This window comes from Plectrocnemia conspersa, unplaced genomic scaffold, assembly GCF_051122295.1.
Source record: "Plectrocnemia conspersa isolate PC_06_02 unplaced genomic scaffold, ASM5112229v1 ptg000011l, whole genome shotgun sequence".
NCBI lineage: Eukaryota > Metazoa > Arthropoda > Insecta > Trichoptera > Polycentropodidae > Plectrocnemia > Plectrocnemia conspersa.
The window spans coordinates 4290237-4312137 of NW_028277175.1; the positions used below are offsets into that span (position 1 = coordinate 4290237).

The following is a 21901-nucleotide window of genomic DNA, read 5'->3' on the forward strand; positions in this document are numbered from 1 at the left end:
TAATATCTGACGGGAGATAATATTTACTCAAAAAAATATGTTATGATTTCCTTATAACAGGATAGAAAAAAATACAATATAATCTTACTAATCTGACAATCTTAAAATTCTCAGTAATCCAATATTATCTAATGGTTAATGGTAAGATCAATTTTTAGTGTTTTGTACTTTTTATATATGTACATCGTATTTTTTATTTTCTGTAATTTGACTTCATTTCTAAATAAACTCTTTTACATTGGCATTCGTGTCCTTGCCAACAGTTAGAGGGCGAAATATTTCTCTGATTGCGGCTATAAAAATTGAAGGAATTGGCTAGAGAATCATTCAAATCGATTAAATTTGGTGGACGTTATGCATGTATATGTACACGAGTATGTAGCCACAGTTACTTTGGCAAATTGTAATAAATATTATATGAATACATATAAGAAATAACCTGCAGCTGCTCGGAAAAATAAACTATAAATTGTGATTATGTACACGTGAGTACAATAAAATGCATTTATTAAAAAATATCTTCTCTGGTCAAACGATCATCAAATCTGAGCATCGAAAATCTATCTCTAGTCATGGCCGCTGAATAAAAATATTGTTTGAACAGTTCGCTTGTTGTCCATAATTCTTTAAACTGTATTTTACCCCCATTCAATCCTCCAGAAGATAATAGGATGCCTATAAACGCTTCAACTTCGATACGATTTACGGGAGAAATGTCTTTTTTGAAATGTATTATCAATATCGATATCGCTATCGTATTTGCTACTACTCTCGTCAGAATCTTGCAAAATTCTTAGCAACTCTTCGTCAGTTACAAGCCGATCAGCCATTTTACAATTTCAAAAGTAACGTGAGAAATAAAATAACAATAACGATCGAATTTGGCGGTTCAATTCGTACTGTATGTTTTTTTGGGGAACGGTGTAGTTTGCGATAAAGCGTTGAAAGAACCGCGTGGAGGGGGCGCCGCGCGAAATTCTTAGAAGGCGAATTTCTCTAAAAACTGACTCAGGTATACAAATCACGCGGCGACAGTAGCGATTAGAGTTGATTTTATTTTTTTCTCGCGATTGGAGATAATAAAGTACAATTTTTATTTTTAATATTAATTCTTTAAACTATTTTTGACAAATACAAAAAGTTTGCGACAAATAGGATTTATATTAAATAAGTTATTTGAGAAAAACCAAAAAGTTGGGGGAGTCAATAGACCCCACAGGCACGGAAGGGTTAATAAAATTCTGACCGAGATAAGATTTTTATTCTGACCCAGTTGATTTAAATTCTGACCATTTCATTTACTGCCTTTGCTTTTTATGTAAGAAATATGCATTATTTCAGTAAATAATTCACATAGAAGTCGACTAATGCTCTTTAGAACAACATTTGATTACATTTTCATACACCACATACTTTGTGCTTTGCTGTAACGTGATCCCTCGATTCCCTCCGCCTACTCTTACTTCGCCCGGAGTGCTGACACCTCGATAGCAACACGACAAAACTAAGAGCTCGCACCAACTATTAATCAGTAGACATATTTGGTCGTCGATCTGAAATGAAACGATTCGATTACAAAAGAGCGTCGTCGGAACACAACCAAAACACTGATAAAACACTGACGGATATATTTTTAAAGAGCGGCAAGCTCTTGCACCATTTCACTATTTTGTACAGCCGATGATCGGCGATGTTGCAAAGGTTGGCAAGAAAATCGGGAGGAGTATCGGCGGTCACTCCGGCCGATCTTAAGAAAGGATTTGCGGTGGGGTTGGCCGGGGGCGCCGACGATCCGCCGCCCAGCGGCAAGCCTCTATTGAGGCGTGTCAACTCGGACTCATTGTACTGCCAAAGGTGCTCCACGTCCATAATTTCCTGAATAACGACAAGATAAAATTAGTACACTAATTATAGTGTTAAGTTTATATATATAATACATACCTGTAACAGAGTCGGAACACCAATGTTTTCCACCGAATTGTTGTATCCTCCGGGTTCTGGTTTGATACCGGGTTGACCTAACCTATTCAGCGTGCCTTGTACCGAATTGCCGAGTGAAGCCGAATGTAAATCATGATGAGAATGAAACGACATGTGCGAAGATGGGCCATTAACCTGTGCAAATTTAGTTATAAATAATTATTATTATTATATGATAAATTTAATAATATAAAAAATCAAATAATACCGATGTTAGACTAGATGCATGCCGCAAAGGACCAGATTGCAATCCGGCGCCTAATAGCGAGCTGGTAGAAGCTGCACTACTCAGAGTATACGAGCATTGATAAGTAGATCGACCGCCTCTCGTTCTATCTTCTCTTATAGCTATAATATCAAAAATACATGATTATCGCCATTACTATGTATAGTCTTATTCACTAAAAACATTCGGCAACCACAGCAACTAGAAACATTTGTTTTAGTGATTGGTGGCACAATGATTTAAGCATTTAAAATCGGGAAAATTTTTGTGTTGAAAAAAAACTCCTAAAAATGTCAAAAAATATTGGATAGCCGCTGAAAGGGAGGGAAATCTAAATAGTTAACAAAACTAGATTCTCATGGCCGACTGTCCTAAGATGCATTAAAAAAATCTGGAAGGTGTGGAAACGTGAGATATGGATACAACAAAAATTAATCACTTCCCAGTCACAGTACTTTTTTAAAAATGACTGCAAAACTTCTTGCAAGGACTCACCCTTTCTATGCAGCGGTATAAAAATATGAAGCATTTAAAAATATTCGTATGAATTTAATTTTTAACAAAAAATGGGTATGATAATTTTCTCGAGAAATTTGCTGATTTTTGAGATGAGAATTCACAAAATACAAATTTCCGATTTAGTTCGGAAGGGGTTAAGAGATTATAGTAAAGCGATGTTGATTTTACCGCACAATAAATAAATATGCTTTTTTTCATGGAGGCGAAAAATGGATACTGCATAACAAAAAACGCCCAATGCAATGGTTTTTTCCAAAATCCTCGACTTTTTCCGAATTATAATAGCTATAGGAAATGGAAAACAGGACTAAAAAAGTACACGTGTTCGAATAAACTGGTTCACTGAATTAGGTAGAAACTCAATATAGTAAAAAAAAAACGCTGGGAAAATAAATGACTTAAATTTCTAGTTAGCGAGTATATTCGGTCATGGGGAGTTTCGTCTATATCGTAAATCAAAATGAATACTAAAACGTGCGATTTAACTCGTCTATGGGGAATCTAGATCACAAATTTTTGCCGAGTATACTCGTTCATGGGGATTAAGCAGAAGGAGGTAACAAAAACAACCCCAAAACTCAGCATTACTTAAAAACAGGTCATATTATCTATTTTGTGGGACATTCATGTAATAATTAATTTTGAATTGCTCAAACAAAGCGAGATAATAATGACAGAGAAATATAGTGAACAGCTGGATCTATTGCATCAATCAATAAAAACATAGGCTTGTTATACAGAATCATAACAGGATATATTGGCAACAATATAATGCACATCACACGGGAAAAACAGACTAGGATGGAAAGTTGTCGATCATTCTCAATATAACCCCTATTTAGCGCCATTGAATTATCATTTGTTTAGATATTTGCAGTTTTATTTGAATGGATTTTTTTAAATAATGTTAGTGAAATAAAAACAGTCCTAACATATTTTATGTCTAAGCCTGAAAGTGTTTATAAACGAGGGATTGAAGACTTGTCTGAACGATGGAGAAAGGTTGCACTATCGACAAAGAAACATTGTATTATGATAATGTTGAAATAAATTGACAAACAAACTTCTTTCTATTAAAATATTAAATCGATTATATATTATAATAAAAAAAAATTCACTGATCGCTGTGATTTTTGGGGTGACATATCTGCTGTTTTAAATTTAATCAATATTTATTTTAAACCAATAAACAATATATCAGATTGTTGCATAAGTCTACGTTTTTTAAGGTGTGGGTTAAATGAGTTAAAAATTAAAATGTGTAATACTTTTAATAAATTATACATTTTCCATCTTTTACTACAATTATTTTTTATATATCTGATTCGAAAAATATTGTATTTTTGGATGCAATTAATTCTTTAATGTCATTTTTATATCAGTTTTTGTAAAAAACAATTTTTCACCTAAAAACTATTGCAAGGATCTAAATAGACATTAGTCATTTGGAGCAATGTCCGAAAAATAAGTTCCCAATAAAATCCATTGATTTTATCTATTGTCTTCTTGGATACATGAGAACGAGTAGTAACTTTTTAAATTACTGTAAGCTGATGTAGACGACACATTGAGTTTTTGTGCTAGCTTCTGTATCGTAAATCTCGGACCTGCTTTGATGGCAGCCCTAATTCCTCACTAACAACTCATAAGGACTACCCCGCCCATACGTTGATATTCAATGGCAAAATTCTCGGAACGAAATTTTTATAGCAGCACCTGACACTTTCTAAATTTAATGGAATTCTTGGCCAGTGCATTACAGATGTTTTTAACTGCTATTATCGCATTATGACTGATTTAATAACACTATTTCCACTGCCATTGTTGATTTAGGGTTGAAAATATCGAAAAAAATAATATTCCATTACTAAATAGCGGCATTGATATGACTACTGTTAACAAACACCGAAAGAATAGTGAGATTATCGTTAATTTATAAAAAGTTATAGTACATTTTTGCAAATGTAAGAAAAAACGCAGACTTGTGGGACAACCTGATATTTAAAAAAGGAATTCCTTCTCACCTTCTAACTTCATCCCGCAATGCAGGCACTTATCGAAACGACAAGCGGGGCACTTTTTTCTCGTGGCCACCGTCACGGGGCAATTGGCTCCACGGAGACACACATAATTCTTTCTATTTTGCACTGTCCGTTTGAAGAAACCCTTACAGGATTCGCACGAAAATATCCCGTAATGGAATCCGGATATTTTATCTCCGCATATGGGACAAGGGCTGTTGATCAACTGCTGCCTGCTGACACCTTGATGATGATGGACTCTATCGTCGGGTCCTTCTGGATCGGGACTGCCCGTACCGCCGTCCGTGCAATTTTCATTGGGCCCCGAAGAGCCCGTCGTCGATGATTGTCGAGCGAAGGCTCCGTGTTCAGATCTAAACAGCATGGCTGCGTGAGCGGGAATGGGATGACGTCCCTGAGCACAAAAAAAAAACATAATTCACATATGGAGTCGAGCAATGTTTTTAAAACGATATATTTACCTGGATAGGTGAATGAGTAGGACTGAATTCGGAACTGTACGAGTAGCACGATGAATGTGATGCGTCACTGTTGTTGCGCGATAACGACGGAGTATATTGAGCGTGTCTGGTCGCCCCGGGACTTGCAGACGGACTACTATAAACGCTATTGAACAATTAAATTAATTAGATTCATGTTATTAATTGTACTATAGTTTGTTGCGATCATTACCTATGAGTATAAACGGAATGTATGGCCGAATCGGTGCTCGGATTTGAAATAATCTTATGATGTCTATTGAGCAAAGGAGAATTGCTCGGTGTGCTGTGAATGGAGTAACCTCCGAGAAATTTATCCACCAGGCATGGCAGTTCTGGTTTTATTTCTGTAAAAATAAAATAGTAATTGTAAATTATTTAGTATACTTTCAACGGGATTAAATTATCAAGTAAAAGCCATTAATTTATTATTATTGCCTTTACTTACGGATTAAGCCTTCTATTATATATTTTGGGAATTATTATGATAAATTACCAGGTATGGTAGTTTGCTGCATGAGCTGTTCTCGTTTAGCTGCATACGCTTGCGCCTCCGAGGCCATCTTGTTGCTCAGCGTAGTCGGAATGATATTTACTGGTATATTTTTTATTTTTTGCTCGGGTGTCATCTCATTACCGGACTCGTCGAAAGAAGTCCTATCGTCGATCATCGGCGATTGATTTTTAACATCTAAATTATTTTCATTCGACATTATGGATACCTAAAATCATAAGGTATAATGAAAATCTATCATATAACAAATCATTCATAAGCAAGTCATTAAACCGACCCTGTTCATGCTTTGACTCCGTTGATGCTGTAAAATCGAATGGTGCGAATTCCCAAATTTCAAATTTAAAGCATCGCGGTCGTTTAAGCTCTGATACGACGCCGAGTTCTGCCTGTTAGCTGCGACAAATATGCTCTCTCTCTCCGGCGGTTCGGACTTGACGCAAAATCCATTACCCTATAAAAATTAAGTTATATCAATCGGAAATACAGCAGGCCGATCATCGTCGATTACTAAACACTGACTTCTTTTTGCGAATTGAGCCTGAACTCCAAATCGGAGTACAGGTTTTTGTTGTTCGGATGGTGTATTTCGGGCGTATTGGAATCGACCAACATCTCCGAGTCGGAGAGTTCTCCCTCCCACGACATAGGTCGCTCTCTGTCTCTATCATTGTTGACGACGTCTTGAACGATCTGCGCGTCGGCGCTCAACGATAGCGAGCTCGACGAAGGTCTCTTCTTTTTCGAGCGCATGTTGACTTGATAGGCATGCTGCGAGAAGTCGATTTTAGAGACTTCGGCATCATTCGAGTCTTCGTCGTCGATGTTGATGTTGCCGCCCACTCGACGCTGTTCTTCCGAAGGCACGCTGATGCGGATCCCGTTCGAACTGTATGAAAATTGACCTAAAATAAATGAAATGCGTTAATACGAGCATATTTTAACCTTATAAAATAAACCACGTAAGTCCATTTTTTATTTGTATAATTATACTTTCTTTCGTTTACAATTGATAAAGAATACTGTTATCCTCATCGTTCATCGTGCAGAAAAAAGGTGTAAAATTTCTGTACAGTTAGTGATGGATATTCTCTATAAGATTATTTTTTCAGAACCAAACTCAAACTCCAGAAACCAAAGAAAAAAACCCAGAAAAATTACTGTCTGATCAAGATTCATAGTATTTCATTAATCCTTTTAGCGGTCGAGTTTTTGAGGTACTCAAGATATATAATATTTACTAAATTATAACTAAAGAAATAATAAATAAAAATCATTATATTTATATAATATTTGTTTAATTTGATTTAATGTAAATGATTTGTATAGAAAATAATGTCAATAAATTAAAAGCAATAGTTCAGTATAAATAAAAAGCAACAGAAATAATTATGGAAAAATAGGTAAAACTAGCTCACTCAAAGATGTGCACTAACAAATGTGTATAAATTAGTTCACGACAAACAATAAAATGGACTTATGCGGGTGGTGGTTTATTTGTTGTTTTATACCGTTGTTGAATTGCGTATCAGTCATGTTGATTGGAGTGACGGAAACGTTTCTTCCCGCACTCGACCCTGTACCGATCCCGGCGCTCTGGCCTATGGCGTCGTTCTTGCCGATGCCCGTCTCGGGCAAGAGATTAGCCGCCGCCGCACTCGTCATGCTTATATAATATAAGATTATAAAAATGATTGGCACTAGCTTCGGAGCCACAAAAGTGGCTTATATAAGATGCACTTTCGAACACTTGACTTAATATTAGATTATAGGCAAATTCGCGGTCGACAGTTTGTAACGATTGTCCGTATGTAAAGTTCAGTCTTGGGCGAATCAGCTGCGAGAGTCGTCGGAGCCCGGAGGCCCCAGGCCCGGGGGCGCTGAGTCGCCCACCTCGCCTCCGCTCGAGTGGCTCCGGACGCTCGGGGGTTCCTCTTGCATTTTGCTCGCGCTGAAAAGAGAAAACGAACAGGGTGAGAAAGAGACGTGCGGGGGCGGGGGCGGGGGCGGCGGAGTCGACGGGGGCCCGACCTCGTCGCTCGGGGAACAAAGAGACGAGCGGTCCAGGGCGGTGCGTGCGGCACAATGGAGACAAACAAGAGGCGAGCGGCCGACGATCGTAAAATAAAACCTGTTTCCGGCGACCCGAAAAAAGCGGCGGCCGGCTCGAACGCAACCGGCAACCGGCAACCGGCAACCGGCGAACCGGCGGCATGACGCGAAGACTCCCGAGGGCCAAAAAGCACCCATTCACAAAATTCGACAACGTACTCGATAGAAGAATCGGCGCCATCTTTGAAAAAAAATTAAGCAATATACACGCTCATATTCAAAACCTATCGTATTAAGAAATACACACGTTTCACTTTCATATTCAAATTCACAAATAAAACCATATTTTTATTTACTGAAAATTTAATAATTTTCTTGGACGATGTAACGTTTTATCATGCGTTCAAAAGTTGGACAGTGTGACGCACGATTGCAAATACCAGATAAGGCAGCAGACGCCTCGTAGTCATACCTCATCTTTTCAACATCTTCAATTGGTTAAAAGTTGTGATTTTCGTGCAATTCACACAACGAAGATGCACGAATATACGACAATATAATATTGTGAAAAAAAGTTTTCTTATTAGAATCCATTACTGTTTGCCTCTCACTGCGCAAAAATAGATGCGTTTGACATTTTATATATGATTTTGGTTAGATTTGATATTTAAATATATAAAATTGTATTAACCGGCTCGCATCTCAGTTCATTTTTTTATTTACATCTTAATTATTATAATTAAGAAATAAAAAGTATTTATATTCCATATATCTCACACGTTTATCATTAACTGAATGATGTTGACTTTGGAGTCATGATTGAACACGTGGTGTAGAGTCCCATGAAAAGAGCGGCAAAGCTATCAAATTAATGATCATTAGGTCCAATATAGTGGTACCTCGGTTTTCGTCGATAATCCGAAACCGACGAAAACCGAGGCAATTATTCGTAGTATGTATTACTACAAATACCCACAAAAGCACAAAAACACTGACACTGGCAAGCAACTGGCAACGCCGACGAAATCCGAGGCAACCGACGATAACCGAAGTCAACGAAAACCGAAGTACCACTGTATGTCTAATACTAAGTTGTGAAAATTCTCGTTTCACCTCGGAAGAGCTGCGGCTTCTATAAATAATGTCACTGGTTTTTCGTGAATTTTATTATTTATAACAAATTCAAATCGTATCGTGCGTGACTTGATTTAGTAAAAAATTAAGCGATTTATACGTTCGTTATTTGTTTCAAATTCAAAAGCAAGGATAATAAAATAAAATTGTATAGTATGTGGGTTTCATAAATTTAAAATATTTCACAGATTGGCGTACGTCATACGCAACAGCTGTTTATGGAAACGTCACAAAATGTAAATGGATTTGCGCATGCGCAGTGCTGAAAACTGTCAAATAAAAACAGCTGTATTTTGGTATGATCGTTTCATGAATTTGAACGAAAACCTCATTTAATATAAATGCATACACGCTACGCGCCGCCACTGTTCGAGCGGTCGCACTCATACGTCGTGACCTTCGTTTACGAAATCTGGTATGATTTTCGCCGCCGCGCCGACCGGTGACTCGTCCTAGCTCGAGAAGAGAGCAGAACATTCATGCATATGTGTACCAGTGAGATGTCGGCGAGTCGAGTAAGGTGAGTCACCAGATCGGCCGAGAGGAGAGCCGATATTTGTTTTCCTTGTATTGAATACTTAGGCATATGTATTTTAATGGAAAAACGAGGTCAAATTGTGTTATTCAATGTAACAAAATAATTATTTATCAATTCGCCCATAATTTTCCGCTCTACACTCATAATCTCGCGCTTAGCGCTCGAAACCATGCTTTTCACTTAGTAGTAACTCACAACTAATTAGTTAATTGAATTATTTTGTACGTTTCTGTTATCGGGAGACATGATAAAATTAATTCCAATTGGATTAGGTTGCTCTGTCATATATATGTACATATGTTACAGTAAGTGTTTAATTTCAATAAAATATATAATGACTAGAGAAAGTATGCACTATGAGTTTTAGTTAAAAGCTTACAACGCTACATTTCGCGTCACTTTCACTAGATAATGTATGATTTAACTAGTGAGTGTGTGAACTCTCCGACGTGAGTTAGTTATATCGTCAACGAACAATATTTGACAGATGAGCATGTTTGACAACTAACCTAACCCCGAGCGAATAATAAAATAGTGTTAATCAGAACAGTGAACACCACATGAATCTTCTACAACGAATCTACTTAAATGAGGATTATATAAATTGGCAAAAAGATTTACCTTACATAATTGGTTTAAAATACCTATATTTAATTAGAATATTCTGACAAACATCGAAAAATGAGAGCATATACAATAACCAGTTACATTGTTCATAAATTATTTTATGTGTACTGTAACTGAAATTATTTGAAAGTGCATATATTGACTAGGTAATGTATGCATTTTCAAAATCTAAGAAAGTTTTCGCCAAAATTATAAAAAAATAATGTATTTTGACAAAAATATTTTTTATATATACATATAAATTCGTTGTATGTTTTTTTGTACATTTTTATAAAAAAATGGGAAAAATGCCAATATTCTAACAATGTTAAATAATAATCCATCATAAAGAAGGATTAAGTTAAGTCAGAAAAAATATCAAATGGTTAGAATAAAAATAACATACGGTCAGAATAATAATACGGGGCAATCAGAGTCAAAATAAAGAACGATTATGTGGATTAAAAAAATATTATAACACTTATAAATATAAATGGGCAATAAATTATTTATTTTATAAATATATTATAAAATATATAGCTTGCACCAAAGCTGTTAGATAGGTTAGGTGCGAATGAGCGGAAGCGAGCGAGCGTCGCTCAGAACATTGAACACTCCATGAATAACACTTAACGAACCTATTTAATTGTATGTAGAACGCGAAGGTAATCAGAGAGCATTCTTGGCTTGTATTTGACAATAATTTGGTTAGGTAGTTCTGTCATACATAAGTTACAGTTAAAGTGTTAAATTTCGATAAAGTATACAACGACTAGACAAAGTATGCACTAACTATGACTTTTAGTAAAAGCTTACAATAATACATTATACTATGCTTGGCTTGTATTTGACGATGCTGTGAGCTCAACCAAACAAGTTGGCCCTAAGACACCTTGATAATGATAATGACCTGCCGACATGCGAATGACGGATCGACTAGTTGTACCAATCTTCAGCGTTACAGCAATAACAACACTATACGATAAAACTATTGCCAACTAAAAAAAAATGATTCTAACCGTCTGGAAAAATAATTCTAAACATTTAATATGAATTCCGACCAATTAATATAAATTCTGACCATCTAAATATATTCTGACCTTTAAATATAAATTCTGACCACAACCATACTAAAATTCTGACCCGAAAAATACGAGTCTTAATCAACATCGGGAAGCGATAGCGATGGTTTTGCTTATAAAGAGTCACCCGGAAGACGTACTATTGCTTCATTAGTTTGGGTGTGCATTTAGACAGGATTTAGCAGTATAGCCATTGGTCTTTATAAGTATTCTCTTCGTCCGAAAAAACTTGACTCTTGCTCACATTACTCCGAATTCGAGAGAGAGTTCGACTTAGAACAGCATCAGGAATCAACCCACTGAGACCAGAGAACGAAGAGATTCGCGAATTTGGTGAAGCAGCATTGAGGACTTTGTCTTTTGACAAATATCACCGCTACATCTATACATTGACTATAACAAAAAAGCTATACATGTTATGGGAAAAACTAATAAGAATTTTGCTATCAGCGTACAATATTACATGTGAGTTATTACTTATTGAATATTTGTGTAAAATCTCGTTGCAGCGGCATATAACTACATATGTGTAAAAATACGTGTCATAGTATGACATAGAAATATGCATTTACTAACAAAAAGCTATGAAAATAAATTTTATTTTAATCTTGACCATTAAACAAAAGAACTCGTACGGTGAGCTGTGGTGTCATGAATATTGCACAACTTATTATGTCTGGAATTTCTTAGTCAACCTAATTATTTTTCTGATTAGCTATAAAGATTTTAAATCTAATAGTGATATTATAAAATGTACGGAACACGATGCCCGACATTTTTTAAAACGTTAAAAGCTTACTAATAATATAATACATATAAATAATTTAGTTAAATAATGAGTTGTGAGTAATAACATAAAAGCAATGTTTCGAATGCAAAGCGCGAGATTATGAATGCCAGCCACGAATATATGAGCGCCAACAGGCATTAAAAAATATTTTTGATTATTATGTCATTTTAAATGTAAATCAAGTGTCTAATTACTACTTATGTATTTAAATTAAAATATTCGTAGTCTTTTATATGTTAACAAAATTGCAATATTTTATTTTTATTTTTAGAATAAATAATTCTTAAAAATAGAAGAACCGTTCCAACAACAGAGCTATAAAATACAACTTTTTCGCACTAAAAAATCGCATTAGGATGACACACCTCAAATGCGAACTATCAAACCGAGATGACTCATCCTAAACCGGTTACACAATTTATAAAAAAAACTATCATCAATTATTCATTTGTTTTAAATAATGTAAATTTGACGAAATGCCGCAGTCGGGCGGCCAAAAACTGACACTTAGACTTTGGCTGAAGAGCTTCACCAAATTGGAGACAATATTGAGTGTAGTGCTCTTTGTGATCATACTTCTAATATTGACTGTAACAATTCTATGGATCTTGGAGACTCAGAATGTTACGGACGATGATGTTAGTCGAATTGAAGATTCGATCGGAAAGAGTGCTTTGAGACTAGATATGAAACATCTAATGCCTTTGATCATCGATGAAAATAATCAGACTATCTGTATAGCGAATTTGGTGTCACCAAAGTGGTCATTGACTGTAGCTAGCTGCGTAGAATCGAATACATTTGACAGTTTGTATACGCAGGTAAATAGAAGCGTTGCCATCGAGACGATCATAGTTCATCCCCTTCATAATATCACTGGAGACGACTACGATTTGGCTATGATTAAAACTATAGAGGATCTACAGTCATCGAATGCTTGCGCTTATTTGGCGTCGCCTAGGATGGAAGCGATGATGACCCGCTACGACATGCTGGCGACGAGGTTCGACATCAGGTGTGCTACTGCAGTTGGTCAAATACAAGTGTTTATTTTCGTCGACGTTTCAGGGACGAGCTGATGATCGACCAGCGTCAAAAGCTGGTTGGAAGTCTGCCTGGATCACCCGTCTTCAGAGGTCCTGCTTTATACGCCATTCTAGCCGATGGTGGAACACTGGTTAGGGTATCGAAGCACATAGAATGGATAAAGTGGTGCATTATTGGATCGCAGTGATTTTTTGCCTTGAATCAAACGCACATAACAGACGTGTTATACAAATAGTTGTTCTTGTCGAAGTTGCACGACTCAATGATGTAATGGCGTTACATAAATTAATTAGAGAAAAGCGGTAGTCCAATGATAATACCGGACTAATAAATTATATTGTATTATATATAGTAGCATTTTTGCATTAGTTTATATAGCAAAATGTTAAGAACTAAGTTTATGTAAAAGTATAAATTAATATAGTGTTTTCAATATACATAACAAGCATTTCAATACATGAAAGTTTATTGTCCAGTTACAGAATCAAGTATCGACTCTAACCTTTAGAAGTCATATCATGCCCAAAATGGTTTTACCATTGCAGTCCAAAGGCATCTATGTCATGTCCAATATATTTTCTATTTTTTGAAGCCATTTTCAATGACTTGATAAAATTTCCAGTATTTTATTTGTTACTCCATCATCAAAATCTGTTAATCCATCAGTGGGTTTTAGAAACAATTTTTTGACTAGTCTGTGCCAGCCGCACTGTTTTTAATTCAACTTGAATCTATCCTGAAAATATTTTTTAAAATACGTCATTTCAGTAAAATCATATCTAAATACATTTTCACTGGTAGATATATATTTACTAGTGAAAATATATTTTATCTGGCAGGTGCTAGTAAAATAGTTCAACTTTGTCATAAATAACAATATTTACATTTACATGGAATGTATTATATAAATGTTACAGTGAATGTGTATTTTTTAGTGATGTTATATTTTCACTATTATAGTCCAAATACATTTTCCCCAGTAGATATATATTTTTATAGACACTAGTGAAATTACATGATGCTCTAAAATATGTATGATTCACTAGTGAAGTCTAAATACATTTCCACCAGTAGATGCATGTTAATTTTTAATCTGTAGGGACACAATCTTGGACATTATATTTTATAAAATGATACAAACAGGCTATTTAAAAAAGACAAAGAGAATTCTATACCTGATTAAAGTGACGAGATATACATCCCAACTATTCTGTTTATGCTGTGTTATTGCGCAATTGTTATCAAGTCATAATAAACATTCAAAAGCACAAACAGACAAAGACCACCATGAATATAATATGTTTCCACTTTGTCTTTGATAGCAATCACGTAAGGATTTTTTCACTCTCCATTCGAAACAATCGCAATTATGCCAACACGTGCTGCGCGAAAAAAATTATAGTTCCAATGTCGGCAAGGTCGGTCACGTTCGGAGAAGGAAACAATTAGAGCGATCGACAGGTGGGGGAGGGGTCTCTTCAGGTTGGCAGGTATCTATGCAAAAGTATTGTCGCGGAACGCCCTTGAACCTCGGGATCAAGAAAGAAGCAAATATTCCAACCGAGGGGCGACAGTTCAAATGATAGGCATTGTTCCAAAAAGACTCTAGAACTCTAGTTGTTCGAGGGAACTACTCACCTTGGCACGCTCGCATTCCTCTCCCTTCTAGACTTTCAAACGACATTTTATCAATTGAAAAGTAAAATCGAATGGATTGGGCGGATTGGAAACTATGTTAAAAGATAATGAGTAAGATTAAGATCCAGAAAAATAAATATAAATTTAACAAATTTTGTTAATGACAAGAACTGCTTCAGATCTTTATAAAAAATGCTCCAAAACAAATAGATTGTTTCATAGTCACATATTGCGGTTTCATGCCTTTCTATTTCTAATACAAAAATAACTAAAATGATATTGGGCAATGGATAGAGTTGGTATACCAAAATTAATATTTCAACATTACTTATTATTCAAATGATTAAATTTTAAAGACTTTGTGGAGATTGATTCATTGGCATCAGCTAAAACGAGACTGAAAGATAAAACTTATTTTTGAACTGAATTACGCAAATGGCGATGTTTTTAAATATGCCATAGATTTTACAATTATTTTTGGCCATTCCTCAAATTTAAATTAAAGTCTTAATAGTTTATTCTCTCACTACGCATCACTTGTATTGTGAAAATTACAAGAAAAATTTAATCTAGTGGTAAATTGTGAGATTTCTGGTTACGCATCCCAATATGAAACATTTTTCGTTATGCATCCCAATATGGAATAGATAATTTTGACAAATTCTTGAGAAATTGATTTAAGACTTTTGACGTTAAAATTTACGGATCATACTTTTTAGAAATTTTAGGCGAATTGTCCCACAGTATAAATATGCTACCACTTCGCTTCCAACTTGGAATAAACAAGTTAAATGGAACTCGCACCAAACGGACCGAGGCGACTATTAAAAACCAATAAAGCAGTCGTTTTTCACTTCTAAGAGATCATCCGATTTTCAATACTACTTTGAGACTACGTGACGCAGTACTAGGGCGAGAACATAAATATATATACTTAGTATATAAATTCATTATTGAACACATTGTATGGATAATTTAACTTTATTGATCCTAGTACTAATCTCGCATAGATTCCACACTAAAAAAAATTAAATGTGCATTTAAATACATATTCCGTTCCATAAAACGAATTGTTTGTGCATTACAATGATAAAAATATCTATTTTCAATAAAAAATATTAGGTTCAGCAACATTTTATTTGTAGTGTGCACTAAAACGAATTATCTGTGCATTAAAATATTAAAAAATGAGCATTAACAAAATATATTTCCAATTTTTTTCAAATTATTGACTTTCATCAGGTTATGTTTGGGTTTGAACAGATTTTTTTTATAACATAACATGTCGAATCAGAAATGTGACAAAACAGAACAAGTTAAAAAACAGATTTATAATTAATTTTCTTCTATTTTAAGGTGACCAGATTTTGAAAATATCAAAGGAGGACATTAAAAATGGGCAACCTCGAAAATCTTTGTTTGAGGAGAACAAATTGCTGCGGAAGTTGAAATAAATGCATTTAAGAGTAGTCATTTAGAATAATAAAGATAAAATAATAAGAACACTGCAAACATGACGTTGACAATGAAAAAGTATGGTAAATGTAAACAACCTAGCAATTCCCCACACAGACGAAATGACTGAGAAGAATGGAAACATTGATAAGATTGATACAAAGCTCTAGTGAATTGAATGACGAATGTCCAGATTATAAATTTAATATGTTCCTCTTGCTGTTAACAGTTAAGTAAATAATTGCATCTACTGAAGCCGGCGAAAAATATTTAGTCCATATTTATCAATTGATATACTATACTAATTTTAATATTTTTGAAAAATTCACGGTTAAAATTTAAAATGGCATATTTAAATTGTTTCACAAATATTTTTTATATAAATTCAAATTAATTTTAAGCCGTACAGCTATTTTTTTTAACCAACAGTATTCGCACGAATGATACGTACGTATCGAAGTCCAGTGCGCCGAAGTGCACTGACTGCACCTCGAAGTGTATCCCTCCGATGCGCACTGTGGCTACTGCGATGTGCATTGTGGCGAGTGCGGTGCGCACGCGCGCAAGCACGCACCACAGTTCTCCCGTCGGCCGGACGGCGGCGCTAGAAACGCCGCAGACGTCCTTGCGAGGCCGCTCCCTGACCCGCGGGTCACTTATCTGTCGGGCGGGTGCGTGCGTGTGACACACGACCCAAATTGGGTACCGCTGCCCGTTTGATTACCACTTGACCACCCGACCCGCTCATCGATCTATCACTTTATGTGACCTTTTTGGACCAAAAGTTTCTCCAGCTTACGAAGAGCTTTGATAAAGTAATGTTTACACTATGTTTGTTACGTTGTGCGTTCGAAAAAGATAAAACTAAGACTATAATGACCAGTTACAAAATAAAAACTATAAAAAATACTTTAAAATTAGCTGCGCGCCCTAGTGGCAGGGGCGAATATTAGCGTTTTGTCATCTATTCGCATTTTTACTTTGTATGAATTTACAAAAATAATAAAGTAGTTGTTTAAATTGACTATGTGGGGGGGTTCTTCTTCGTCAACTCGTGCAGTAAATCACCATAATATTATGTTTTATAAATTTAAAATTTGTTTTCGACCATCGTGGCGCATTGGGGTAACCTGTTAGGACACAATGGTCTTAATTTAATCTAAAAAAATAAAAAAAAACACAATAATTACAAGAATGAATGTGACAATAGCGTATACAAACAAAGACTAACTAAACGTACCACCACAATGTATCTCGTAATGTCTAGATGATAAATAAGGTTTTTTGTACATAAAGGAACAAGTAAACAACACGAAATGTATAAAAAAAATTTGGTGCATAGCGATTGTGCAAACAATACGCCATCGGGCGACAAATAGCATTCAGCCCGTTGCATGATTCGCCCTTCGAAGTGTCCATCAAGCAAATTTCACTCACTAGAGGTGTGGACATATTTCGTTGGTCGAATAAAACAGCGCAACAATTTGTTGAATGATCTTTGCATTGTTATGATTCGTCGGACAGCTTTCCAACCCATGATACTATATTTTTTATGTAACATCCAACCCATGTTACATAAAAAATATAGAATTCCAACAATAAAAGAACATTGCTATTATCACACGGATAAATATTATAAAAACATTTCGCGAGAACATACTAACCCACTAATATCCAGTATCGGTAACTACGACAAAAAAGGACTTAAATTTAAATATGTACACAAAATGCCAAAGCACATCTTGCTCTAGAACATTCAAATGCAAACAATAACAGCTTTAGTTCACTGATTTATTGTATTTTTAATTATGTATGTGTTATATTTTATAAATGTATGTATATTTTGAAAAATATTTTTTTTTTTTTTTTTTGTAAAAGGTTTTATGTGTTTTTCCTTAAATCTTTAATTTATTACACTTAGGGATAACTTATTATTATTATTTTTTAATTTTTTAATTGTAAACAATGGAAATGGTTATAAACCAGTATTGTGTATTTAACATGTCTGTATACTATTGTACCCATGAATATTTCTGAAATAAACGCGTTAAAAAAAAAAAAAAAAATGATCTGGCTGCGCTCGTTACCGAGCGTTCCCACTCAATTCGAAAAAGAAACATCTAAAAAAACATCCTTTACATATATTTTATATGAAGAAATTAAATATATTGAAATTAAAATGATCGGATCGGAAGCCCAACTTCCCATTCCTAAGAGGGGTACAATTGAACCCCAAAATTCTTGTTTTGCGAAAAAAATTAACTTTGACTTCATTAATATTTAAATTTGAATGGGGTTATTTTGTACCCCGTTCTGGTCCTCGATCCCATTTATGAAGTTACAAGCATAGCTATGCATGTTTAGACGATGAGCATGTAATTAGGATTCTTCTGTCTTTCTAATTCTGGGTCTTCTTACATTCAAACCATGCACAATTTTTGTTCACCCCCAGAACTTTCAGACCACATATGAAAGAAATGTGTATAAATCTTTAGCTTTTTCCGGTTGAGTGAAGCAGCCAGCGCAGCACCGAGAGGAGAGGTAGGATCGTATTTGGAACAAACTCAGGCCGCCGCTAACGGAGAGAGGAAAAACGAGACCAGGTTTTGCAAGAGAGCCGGTTATTGTCGCAACTCTCGGACCGGTCGAACGCTTCATAATCGAACGCACAAATTAGCCTGTCGAAAATCGAACCGAAATGCGATACCACTACGTGCAACTATAGTTAGTTCATCGCGGCCGAGTTGCGCAACATTTGCGGACATTGCGCGAAATTGCCACTGTGTCTGTCAGTGACCAGTGTAGCTAGATAGTCGTAACTTTATATTCTTATTCATATTCGATTTTTTTTAAATGTGCTGAAATGAGACTCTACTATGTTTTATCAACTTCTTCCGTTGATGATCATTGTGTAATTTGCATTTTTATTCAACGCAGTGATTCAAAAATGAATTTGTGCGGGTTCTAACAATGAACAATGGCCCTCTAGAAAGCTACATCAAAGGTTTGAATAAATAAAATAAGAGAAATTTGAATTTCAGAAACCCTAAGAATTTTGCACATTAACTATTATCAAAAGACATTACATAAAAACTCCTCAAATCTTGTTTCGTAAACTTCCAGACACGTTGCTACTAGGTTTATCAATTTGTATACTTAAGCAATGCGGGTAATCATTTTATTTTTCAATATACCCGAGTGACTAATGCAGCTCTAAAATCATGATCCTTTATGCGCTTTTATTTTGTTTCGAAATGTGAGCTTCTCAAAAATAATATTTTAAATGCTTACGAAAAAATTGTGAATAGAATGTTCGTGGCGGCGCGGTGTTTACTATGACCGAATTCGCAGAATTCGTTCGTCGGAAGAAACAAAATGTTGGAATGACCCACCCTTTATTATCGTTTAACGCTTATCTTAAAAACAGGTGTGCGTCGCAAATTTTTGTAAAGTTATAAATTATTTGTATTTGTTGTTTCAAGATGCAAAGATTTTATTTTAATTAGTCCAATAATTCAATCGCTTTTAATTTTTTTTCTAGTCATTTAATTTATATGCAAATCCGCACAAAACAAGCACCGATATGTATATAAAATTCGTTCCAATTATTATTAGTTATTGTACATACAATAAATTCTATAAATGTATGTATTTAAAATGTTCCATCAATTTTGCTGAATTAATTCAATCGCAACTGATCTTAATTCTTAAAACATACGATATATGTATGTAAATCAAATATGATCTAAAATTATATACAACAGATAGTAAGTCATCGAACATAAATTCGAATAAAATTATGTATTTAAGCTAATATTGTTCCTTACAAACTTTAATTGAAAAATAAACGTGTTTTTTTCACATCGTGAAATGAAAACATGACGAATTTAAAAGGTCATGTTGCCGATATTTAATATGACTTCGTAGAATTAGCCATAAGCGAAAGTGCACTTTCGGTAAAACCTACGATAGGAATGGTTTATTATTTATCATAATGGATCTTGGAACACGTGCATCATATTTTCTGAAATTTTGCAACCTGATGAATTTTCGTATTTTTAATTTTGAGAAACAGGGACGTCATTTTATTATTATTATTGTATTTGTATACCCTAAATTTTTCTATAAACATGTGACACTTGTCAAAATAATAAGACATTATTATTAATTAATAATTATTTTTAATCAAATATTAATTTATAGTTTTTTTTTATTACTTGGTTAAATAAATTAATATCAGTAAAAACCGAGAAAAAATTTTCAAATACTTTTTTACATTTTTTATTCAATATTCAAATAGTTAAAAACTACGAATAATTGATTTCCAAAGGCATGTAAATATGTCATGCCCAAAATGGTTTTACAATTACATTCCAAAGGCATATTGTCATGCCAAATATATTTTTTATTTTTTGAAACTATTTTTGAGTGACATGATGATAAAATTTATTTCGTTAGTCACTCAGGGATACTACTTTTAATATATTACGAACTTCTGATATGAGAGTACTAATAAAAGTATATTCAAACCGAATTTTAGTTGCTTGGAGGTCACAAAAAATAATTATCACTTCTCAGAAGTCAAAAATTTACGTCAAAAGCAATTTAATCTTCATGAAAATGTGTGAGAATAATTTTGCTGTATTTTATTTACTATATTTATATTTACTTATAGCTATAATTTATTTACTATATTTATTTTATATACTATTTTGGCAGGTACGCGATCCACAGCTTAGCGTTCTTTAAAATTCTTTATTTATAAATAATACAATTTAAGGATCATCGCTATTATTTGCTTTGTTACCAATTATACAAATGACGCATATTTGCGTCATCGGTTCTTAACGATATTTTCACAAATGAACGTTGAAGTACTGGTATCGCATTCGTTAAAAATGTACTATATGTAATTAAATTAAATTAAAGTCTGAGAATAATATTGTTGAATTTCATAAAATTAGACTGTGTTAGCTAAATTCATTTAGAATCACTTAAATGAAAACAGATCGATCAATATATCATCATCATAATTATTTGATGATGTGTCAGGTCGTTCAATACAGAGACGTCATTTAGGGGGTGGGGGCATTAGCCCCCCTTGAATTTGGCCATAAAAATGCATGTTATTTAATTAAATACTATGAATTGTTTGAAATAGAAATATTTTAATAAAGCTGAAATGACGTCCCTTATATAATATTAAACTAGAAATTCATGGGTTATCCCTCAAAGAAAATCTAAATTAAATCTATCTTGAAAATATGTTATTTCAGCGAAATCATACCGTAATACATTTTCACCGGTAGATATATATTTTGACGTGAAAATATAATTCATCTGACAAGTGCTAGTAAAAATATATGTAGTAATATATATATACATTTACATGCTTATAATTACAAATGTTCCAGTGAATGTATATTTTTCACTGAAGTCCAAATATATTTTCACCAGTTAAATATGTATAAATAAGCTCACACTGACCTTAACTATATTGCAAATCTTATGAGCGTATATATGGTGGGTCGATCGACTCATAACACTAAACGTGTTTTGGAAAAAAAAAACTTTTTTTTTTAATTTTAATTTTTTTAAACGGTATCGTAAGTATATTCGAAAGCTCTATTTCGTATCAAAAATTCAAGTCTATATCTTTAAAAGGAACCAAATACGAGCGTTAACTATATGCCAAGTCGCATAAAAGCTAGTTCGGGGGCCCGGTCAATTTACCGTAAGACTTTTTTTTTATTAAAAAAAAAAAATAGTTAAAAATTGTTTTTAAATGCAAATTAAGCT

The 21901-nt window shown here is 34.2% G+C and overlaps 2 protein-coding genes across 6 annotated transcripts in view; one reads left to right on the plus strand and one right to left on the minus strand.

The window, feature by feature from the left end:
• Hr39 (Nuclear hormone receptor FTZ-F1 beta) overlaps positions 1 to 21901 on the minus strand; it is a 39933-nt gene that overhangs the window by 2878 nt on the left and 15154 nt on the right. For 2 of the 3 annotated variants that reach the window (XM_088198451.1, XM_088198453.1), the window contains exons 2-12: positions 7272 to 7711; positions 6283 to 6665; positions 6038 to 6214; positions 5743 to 5968; positions 5440 to 5593; positions 5229 to 5373; positions 4750 to 5161; positions 2189 to 2328; positions 1942 to 2115; positions 1624 to 1875; positions 1414 to 1553 (exon numbers count right to left, since the gene is read on the minus strand). In XM_088198451.1, coding sequence (XP_088054577.1) covers positions 1414 to 1553; positions 1624 to 1875; positions 1942 to 2115; positions 2189 to 2328; positions 4750 to 5161; positions 5229 to 5373; positions 5440 to 5593; positions 5743 to 5968; positions 6038 to 6214; positions 6283 to 6665; positions 7272 to 7425 — 2357 coding nt within the window. In that variant the 5' untranslated portion in view covers positions 7426 to 7711. Of the gene's footprint in view, positions 1 to 1413; positions 1554 to 1623; positions 1876 to 1941; positions 2116 to 2188; positions 2329 to 4749; positions 5162 to 5228; positions 5374 to 5439; positions 5594 to 5742; positions 5969 to 6037; positions 6215 to 6282; positions 6666 to 7271; positions 7712 to 16553; positions 16715 to 21901 lie in introns of those variants that run through there. The other variant, XM_088198452.1, reaches the window with a different exon arrangement.
• LOC148229168 (uncharacterized) lies at positions 8043 to 13451 on the plus strand. Of its 3 annotated transcripts, none has more exons than XM_088198577.1 (3): positions 8043 to 9466; positions 12234 to 12965; positions 13031 to 13451. In XM_088198577.1, the coding sequence occupies exons 2-3, from the start codon at positions 12439 to 12441 to the stop codon at positions 13194 to 13196; spliced, it is 693 nt and encodes a 230-aa protein (XP_088054703.1). In that variant the 5' UTR covers positions 8043 to 9466; positions 12234 to 12438; the 3' UTR covers positions 13197 to 13451. The 3 variants fall into 3 exon arrangements, with proteins under 3 accessions (XP_088054703.1, XP_088054704.1, XP_088054702.1); XM_088198578.1 differs by having other exon boundaries at positions 12784 to 12965; XM_088198576.1 differs by having other exon boundaries at positions 9314 to 10497; positions 11274 to 12965.